This window comes from Colobus angolensis, unplaced genomic scaffold (genome assembly GCF_000951035.1).
Source record: "Colobus angolensis palliatus isolate OR3802 unplaced genomic scaffold, Cang.pa_1.0 Scaffold336, whole genome shotgun sequence".
In the NCBI taxonomy this organism is placed as follows: domain Eukaryota; kingdom Metazoa; phylum Chordata; class Mammalia; order Primates; family Cercopithecidae; genus Colobus; species Colobus angolensis.
The window spans coordinates 138,005-146,964 of record NW_012116666.1 but is presented as its reverse complement, the minus strand read 5'-3'; the positions used below and the strand labels follow the sequence as shown (position 1 = coordinate 146,964).

Sequence of the window (8,960 nt, the reverse complement as noted above, 5' to 3'; positions counted from 1 at the left end):
AAATGTCATACAGAAAAATCAGATTCATAAAAGAAAGTATACATCCAAAGTAGGCAAAAACTATGGTTTATGCTTTCAAAATATGCAAAATAATTTCACTATAAAATACCTTGATTTGCATGTGACTTAGTACTTATTTCATATTAACCAGATTCAGTTGCTTTGATAAATCTGTTTTAGAATATCTATTTTTATGCCAAAAGATAAACCTTACATTTGTGCATCCATATGTAAAGCAATCCTGCTTGGCGTTATGCAGCCAAGATACCAAAAGATTAATAACATAATTTTAAAAAGCTCCAGTTACGGACTAACAAATAATGTATTTCCTCAAATTTTCTGGGTTACACTACTGACCTGTATTAATGCAATCTGAATTTTCAGATAGAAGCATCACTCAATGGTTGGTTGTTACAACTTAGAAGCAATAGGGTAAATCATAAGTAAAATTAGAGCTGGATTATCGTAAGTGGAGTGCCCTAACTTTTCTTATTTCATACTCTGCAAATTGACTCTAACATTCATAATCATGCCCTTTTATGTGCTTTAAGTGGACATACTGACTTTGCAGTCTATACTTTGTAAGAGGGCAGGTAACTCCAGCACAGAAGAAACTATGTAATGCGGAACTGGGGAGGACTTTAGTGGCACTATTCCATTTTTATTGATCCAGACTGTTGCTTTCAATCCTGCATTGAGGCCTCCTTGGATGTCGGTTTCTAATGTGTCACCGACCATCACACAGTCCCCAGGTTGTACTCCAAGAAGATTGCAGCAGTAATAAAATATGGACGGTGCTGGTTTCTCCTCTCTCTGCTCTCCACCTACAACAACAGCATCAAAATAGGACTGACAGGCACAAGCCTCAATCTTCTCCCTCTGGGTCTGTCTGTCCCCATTCGTTAAGAGAAGTAGGCGGACCTCCTTTCGAAGTTCAGTAAGCATGGCTTTGACATCTTCTGCTAGTGTCATATGCTGTAAACGTGTAGATTTCCAAAGGAAATAACATTCTTCAGCCAATTTTCTATTGGCTGCACCACCTTTTGTTTCCTGGATTGCTTCTTCCCAATGTGAAGTCCTTAAATCAGTAATGCATACATTGTAAGGATGAAAACATTCCTTGCTGAGTTTAACTTGAACTTTATCACAGATGATTTTAGCCTCTTCTTTATAATGATATTTTGATTGTAAGAGTTTTATCACCTAAATAATGGAAAATAACTCCATTAACACATTGCATGTCTTTAATAGTCATGCCCTAGGAAGCTGTGATCCTACAAGTGGCTGAGAGATTCCAACTCTACTCCTCTGCTTTAAAGCAGCTATTTCTGGTGGGAATTGGCCTTATTTTTAGAGTTAACAAAGTGAGGTTCTCCCAACCTCTCTAGAACTCACTCATTTTTAAAAACCAACTTCTTCATATATAGCTAATAACAATCCTTTGTTTGGTAATTTAGAGTCCAACATCTTTCATTCTGGTCACGAAGACATGAAAATAAAACTTGTGCTTATTGGGCCGGGTGTGGTGGCTCGTGCCTGTAATCCCAGCACTTTGGAAGGCCGAGGTGGCAGGATCACTTGAGCCTAGGAGTTCAGGACCAGTGTCGGCAACATAGCGAGACCCCATCTCAAAAACGAAACAAAAAATCCTCGTACTTATTTTTGGTAAAACATTTAAAATTTCTGACAACCACTATTTAGACTATTATCAGAAAAAAATAACACCTAGTTCATCTAATTTTTTCTCGTCTACATCCATTTCCTATTTTGAAGACCTAAATTGACTATCACCTATAATGGGATTGAATTCTATACTTTTATTTTTTTTGAGACAGAGTCTCATTCTGTAGCTTAGGCTCAAGTGCAATGGCACCAGCTCAGCTCACTGCAACCTCCACCGCCCAGGCTCAAGGGATTCTCCTGCTTTAGCCTCCTGTGTAGCTGAGATTACAGGTACCCGCCACGATGCCTGGTTAATTTTTGTATTTTTAGTAGAGACAGGGTTTCACCATGTTGGCCAGGCTGGTCTCGAACTTCTGACCTCAAGTGATCTGCCCGCCTCGGCCTCCAAATTACTGGGATTACAGGTGTGAGCCACTGTGCCTGGCCCAATTCTGTACTTTCTTGTTTTTGGATACAGCGGCTCGCTCTGTCACCCAGGCTGGAGTGCACTGGCACAATCTCAGCTTACTGCAATCTCTGCCTCCTGGGTTCAAGTGATTCTCCTGCTTCAGCCTCCCGAATAGCTGGGACTATAGGTGCCCGCCACCATGTCTGGCTAATTTTTGTATTTTTAGTAGAGGCGGGGTTTCACCATGTTGGCCAGGCTAGCCTCGAACTCTTGACCCCAAGTGATCTTCCTGCCTCTGCCTGTTAAAGTGTTGGGATTACAGGCACGAGCCACTGTGCCGGGCCCCAATTCTGTACTTTTGAGTTAAATACTCCCTCTCCCGTATTCCCAAGGCTCTTTATGTGTGCTTTTATAACACTAATCCATTTGGCCTGTCTTCTAACTTTTCCTAAAACCCCTAACGTGGCAAGCATTGTACTACATACTTACATACATTATTTCTAACCTTTTCTATAATCCTGCAAGACAGTTCCATGTTCCAAATGAGGCAGGGAAGTGCAGAACTGTTAATAACTTGCCCATCTGGGATCTGCATCCATACCTGCTTACTTCCAAAGCCCACATGCTTGCCTTTGCACTACGTCTTTTTTTTTTTTTTTTTTTTTTGAGACGGAGTCTTGCTCTGCCGCCCAGGCTGGAGTGCAGTGGCCGGATCTCAGCTCACTGCAAGCTCCGCCTCCTGGGTTTACGCCATTCTCCTGCCTCAGCCTCCCGAGTAGCTGGGACTACAGGCGCCCGCCACCTCGCCCAGCTAGCTTTTTGTATTTTTTAGTAGAGACGGGGTTTCACCGTGTTAGCCAGGATGGTCTCGATCTCCTGACCTCGTGATCCGCCCGTCTCGGCCTCCCAAAGTGCTGGGATTACAGGCTTGAGCCACTGCTCCCGGCCTGCACTACGTCTTAAGCGCTGGAGACTGGCCTTTGTCCTTGGAGCATTATCTGGTGGGGAATATACAACCACTACAAATGATGGGGTGGGGGGCGGGGGAGCATGCCATGACAGTTTGAACAAGCTGTGGGAATAATACGGACGTCATTCCACAGGATAGCTGGCATAGGAAGTCACATTGAGACCAAGGAGTAAACAAGCAGAAAAAGTGGGTATGGGAAGAGAAGAAAATCATTCCAGACAGAGGAACAGCATGAACAAAGGCCAAGAGTTCAAAATTTTGTGGAAAAAGCAAGAAGCTGAGTTGAGCCCAAATGGAGGCATGTGAGGGAGGATGCGAAGAGATGCAATTGGGGAACCTGTTTGCAGATAGTTTGTGAAGGGCCTTGAACCCCATGCTATAGCAGGTGCTGCCTAACTCCCCTTGGCACACACTAGATTCACTCGCCAGTGGCTTCCCACTCAAGTGCGGGCCTCTCTGCTTGTGGGCTTTACTTGGCCACATACAGGGTATCCATACACACAGGAAGGGGCTAAAAAGTATTGCCCTGGGAGCAGCCCTCAACAAATGTAGGGTAGAAACTGGCGAATAAATATCACAGCTTCCTTGCCCCTTGGGGAGTGCAACTGAACCCTGTTCTGTGTACTCTCTCCCAGAGATCTCCAGCTGCTCACAGCAGTAACCTGCTCATTAAGCTGCTCTAACCTGTACTGGACTCCTTCCCCTTCTTGTCTCCCTGACCGCTTAACGTGTATCCTGGGATCACCTCATAAACTGCCTGCACTGGAAGTCCTGTGTTCAGGTGAGCGCCTGAGGAAAGTCAAACAGGCTGGGCAATGCTGGCTCTTTGAAATGCACCCAGCTACGGCTAAAATATATCTGTTTTAACAGGATTAGAGAATAAGCAGTATGCTACTCACACCAAAAACTCAACTCACCTACTGAGAGAAAAACGCACGTCTTTTTCTTCCCTCAGAGTAAAAGAATCACAACAAAGGAAAAGGGTCTTTTTTTTTTTTTTCCCCCAAACAGGATCTCGCTCTGTTATGCAGGCTGGATGGAGTGCAGTAGAGGAATGATTATAGTTCACTGTGGCCTCAAACTCCTGGGCTCATCTCCCTTCAGTCCCCTGAGGAGCTAGGACTACAAGTGCACACCACCATACCCAGCTAATGTTTTTTTGTAGAGACAGGGGTCTGGTTGTATTGCCCAGGATTGTCTTTAACTCCTGGCCTCAAGCAATCCTCCTGCCCTGGCCTTCCAAAGTGCTGGGAATTACAGGTGTGAGCCACTGTGCCTGGCTGAAAGGAAAATATTTTTTGAGGTATTTGTGCTAATCGGAAAATGTATCAGAAGACTTGGCCATATCAGAAAAAAAAAATTTTTTTAAAGAAAAAAGAAAAGAAAATATAATCATTAAGAAAAATCTTATCTGCCCGAGAAAAATATACCAGCCCTAGGAATTTTAGGTAGAGGCAAAACACTGTAAAATTTTGCTTTATAAATTTCTATTAATAAAACTTTTTCAATCTCCATGTTTATCTCACCATTTTTGCTAGCAACATCAATTGAAAGACTCTTAAGCTATGACTGACAGGAGCTCCAAAGTTTCAGCAACCCTACAGCAGTGCAAGGACACATGCCTCTAGGACTCCACAGAGCTTGAGCTCAAATAGGGGCTGGCTCATAACAAGTAAACAAAGAGCTCCCAATACAGACTCAATTCCCTGTTACTTCAACTGGTGCTTCATTAAGCACATTCTTGGGGCTCTGAAAAAGTAGGATTTGCTCATCTTAAAAGGGAGATGTTTGTAAAGGCATGGTATACCACTCTCAAGTTTCAAAATCTCTTCCTATTCTATCCCTTCAATTAACTTCCTCATTTTGTCACACAGCAAGTAATCCCAGATTGGTGTGGGACAGGAAGTAGCATTTTAACAATATTAACATCTTTAGGAAAAAAGCTTATCAGCATTCATTTATTAGTTCAATTAACTAGAAATTAACACCTACCCTGAATTAGTAGGAGTTATTACAAACTCTCCTAACACCTGCACTGAAAATGGGAGTATTGATTGAACTGGAGGTGAAGGAAAAAGCTCTCTAACTTGCAGGTGTGATGATACTTTGTGTGTGACTGGTGAGGCAGGGCTGAAAAAGATTTTGGTATGAAGAGCCCACCAGGTGCTCGCTGGCCTGAAGAAAGGGGCCCTGCTCTGATAGATGGGCTATCAGTAGACTAATATGAACTCAAACTTCACTCACTTCAAAACTCTATCTTAAGGCTCTGAACATATACAAAAAAGGAAACTCTATTCTTCTACTGTCTGCTCCCTAGAGCCAGAACTAAAGTTAGTATAATCAATACTTTAGTTAACTGATTTTAAAAGACTTTTTGAGGGCTTAGTTTGGGAAGCATCTAATACTTTACAACATTTTAAGAAAAGTGTATTCTGAATACTAATCATTTGGATATGAAGTGTATGGCAGGTGCACCTGACAGCACTCACTTATGCATAACCTTAGAATGACTCTGTGGTCTATGAGGAATGTGTATTTGGGTTCCAAGATAAGGAGTTCAGGAGTGTCCAATCCAGAGATTCATTTCTTATTTAGGAGGAAGATCTGGACCATGGCCCATTCCATCCTGTGGAACTCAGGTTGCAGAGGGGATAGAGGTCCTTTTTTTTTCTTTCCATTAAACGAAGGTGGCCAGGAGGAGGTTGCTGCAGGGAGGGTGCTAAGTGAAAATGCTATATAAACTGCATTCTTTTTACACGTGGCTGCAGTTCTGTCCAGCCCACTGCCAATGGACCATCTTGTATATAAGTTTCTGCAAAAACTCTTTCTCATTTGCTGGCTTCGAGTCTCATCTTCAGCCTCTTGAACATGGTGCTATCCCTACTGAAATCAATAGGGATCCAGCACGACAGAAGGGGATGAATTCCAAATAAAACTATTAATACTTTAAAAACCCACTCACAAAATGAGACCTGCACTCAGCCTAGCAATTCAAGCAGCCCTTCTGTTATTTTTATTTCAAGTCTGTGCTCAAACATCACCTACTCGATGAGGCCAAATCTGACCAGTCTATTTAAAATGTTGATTTGTTACCCTCTCTGCTTTTTCTACCACACTTGTAAATATTTATTATGTTCATTGCCATACCCAGTAAGAAGTAAATTCACAAATGCAAAAATCTCTTCTGCTTTGTTCACTGAGAAACTCCAGGCTTCTGTAGAAAAGTTCCTGAGTAATTACCATGAAAAAACAGGTCTAAAGAGGGAGGAAAAAAATAACTTCCCTAGGTGATTAAAAAAAATTAAAGTTGACACATACAGTCAGTATCTGACCTCTTGTCCCCAAGCCCAAGGCAATAAATGGCTGGACCTTTCCCTCTTCCTCCATTCATAAATTATTTACAATGATTTATGAAAGCTGGCATGTTACTTTTGAACAGGTCAACATCTATGGATGCTACTGTTTCCTTACGTGATAAAGTATTCCTTGTATAGCCAAGAGCACACAGTTTGATTCTGCTCATTTATTAGGCTAATTTCTTATCCTGCTAATTTATTATTACAGGCTAATTATAAAGGAGGCAGTAATAGAACCAAGTCTCGAAGTAAAATTTGTATCCATCCATCCAGCATTTATTCAACATTTGCCATGTGTCAAACGAGGAGAATTAAGACAGCTTGTTCCCTCCCAAGAAGCTCACTATTTAGTTGTAGGGACCTGACTTTCAAAATTAATTGTAACATCCTTTGACAGATGCATTAAGAAATATCTGGGCCGGGCGCGGTGGCTCAAGCCTGTAATCCCAGCACTTTGGGAGGCCGAGATGGGCGGATCACAAGGTCAGGAGATCGAGACCATCCTGGCTAACCCGGTGAAACCCCGCCTCTACTAAAAAATACAAAAAACTAGCTGGGCGAGGTGGTGGGCGCCTGTAGTCCCAGCTACTCGGGAGGCTGAGGCAGGAGAATGGCGTAAACCCGGGAGGCAGAGCTTGCAGTGAGCTGAGATCTGGCCACTGCACTCCAGCCTGGGCAACAGAGCGAGACTCCGTCTCAAAAAAAAAAAAAAAAAAAGAAATATCTGAACAAAATAGAGCACTAGTATAAATGAGGGTGTAAAGACCAGGGAGACACACGATTTAGTCTTTGTTTTAAAAATATTGCTGCGGCAAGAATGTGGAGGGCACACTGGATGTGGTAAACCTGGAGACAAGCCCACACCAACAGTCTAGGTGAGAGATGAGTTCAGCTGTAACTGAGACATGCACGGGGAATGTGCAGTGGTGGACAGCCAGCATACGAGGGTGGAAGGTGCTGTAATTCGCTGAGTGGACACTGCACCCATGGGCTTCCCAAGCATTACAGGGTTACTGAGGACTAATATAACTCACATTTTATGAAGATATAAGGCTCCCAGTGGTTAATTCCTTGAGGCACTTTCAGCTAGGTTTTCGGAGAGCTGTGATTCATATTCAAATGTCTGATTTTTAAAGCCCAAACTCTGGAACTACAGCAAGAATTGGCCTAAAGCAGTAATTTAATTGGAATGCACAGGGCTCAGCTTACTAATAACACACAGGTAAATACGCAACGTCCGCAGCCAGAGATACTGGAGGCAATATGGCACAGGGTGGCACCCCTGAGGTGGAGGCCAACGTTATATAGAAGGGACAGTTAAAAGTGGGGAATGCCTCAGTAAAGTCATGAAGACAGACTTTAAAAATGTCCACGGATTCTGGCAATTTGGGACTGCCTAGTGACCCAGCAAGTCTATTTCAGTCTAGTGGTGAAGATAAAGCAACATTACGATAGATTTAGTAATAAATAGGAGGTAGACATAAGGAGATAACGAGTATGGATTTCTCCGGGAAAACATGGCTGTCAAGAGAGACAGGTAACATCTAGAGCAGGAAGAACAGCCCAAAGGGAGGCATCCTTTTTACAGCTTTTTTAAAACTATAGGGCAAACAAGAATATGCGGCAGGAGTGGAATGCAGCTGAAAAGAAAACGGATGAGGTAGTGGAAGATCCAGGGACACAAAAACTGATGAAGCATGAAGAAGACGGGGAGCTCAGGTTCGGACGAATTAGCTGTTGAAAGTGGGTTTTCCATATCTGATAAATCCTTTCCTTTCCCCTTGAAGCTGAAGAAAGAGAAAGGGAAGCCGGGGTGGACTCGGGCTGGAACACGGGAAGGTCTGAAACTGCCTCCGCGCGTGTAGAGGAGCGGTGCCGCGGAGCAGCGCCTCGGGAAAGGCATGCCCTCGCAGCACGGGCTTTTGCTGTGTCACCTCAGAAAGCCACGGGGACCACCACCCCCCCACGGAGGCCAGGAGTTCTATGGGTACAATTCTCTAAAGCAGGGCTTATGTCCAGGCTTGGTACTGACAGCCGTGTCCCTTCTTGGGGCAACACTGGGGCTAACTCTACCAAGTCTCCTCCCGGCACCCCCCACACCGACAGCCTGACCGCGGGCGGGCCCAGCGCCTGGTCTCGCGGTTTTGCTGTCGCCTCCCACGCCCACGGGTACCTCCGCCACCATGGCAGCCGTCACGGAGCCCTTCCGCGTCCCGAGTGCCGAGGCACCTGCCACCAGCAGCCGCCCCGGGGCTCGAGGTTGGGTGGCGAGCGGTCGCCAGGTCACAGAATGCAGACCCGCAGGGCCCGCGCACCTCCAGCCACCTCCGCACCCGGATGCTCCCGAGGTCTCAACCAGCAAGAGCGGCCCGCGGCGCCGGGGTGGAAGTGGGGTCACGGGGAGGTGAGCGCGCAGGACGCTGCGGGGCGCACTGACCCCGCCTAGAGGAGCGCCACGAGAGGGGACGTTACCTCCAACATGCCTCTCCTGCTCGCCCCGGCAGTGTCGATGAGAGTGTTATCCAAATCAAAGAAAACGGCCCGCACACGGCTCAGCCCCATA

General features: G+C 44.9%; 1 protein-coding gene across 1 annotated transcript; it reads right to left on the bottom strand.

Annotated features, from left to right (window-relative positions):
- Positions 1-433: 433 nt before the first annotated feature.
- On the bottom strand, positions 434-8,959 carry NANP (N-acetylneuraminic acid phosphatase). Its single transcript, XM_011952168.1, has 2 exons — positions 8,870-8,959; positions 434-1,203 (listed from the first exon to the last, which is right to left on the bottom strand). The coding sequence occupies exons 1-2, from the start codon at positions 8,957-8,959 to the stop codon at positions 547-549; spliced, it is 747 nt and encodes a 248-aa protein (XP_011807558.1). The 3' UTR covers positions 434-546.
- Position 8,960: the final 1 nt, after the last annotated feature.

Bases quoted from the DNA above. Each gene is read 5' to 3' on its own strand.
- NANP (XM_011952168.1), bottom strand. From the start codon at position 8,959: ATGGGGCTGAGCCGTGTGCGGGCCGTTTTCTTTGATTTGGATAACACT. The intron at 1,204-8,869 runs GTAACGTCCCCT...TCCATTATTTAG, and splicing joins GCAGGAGAGGCATGTTGGAG to GTGATAAAACTCTTACAATC.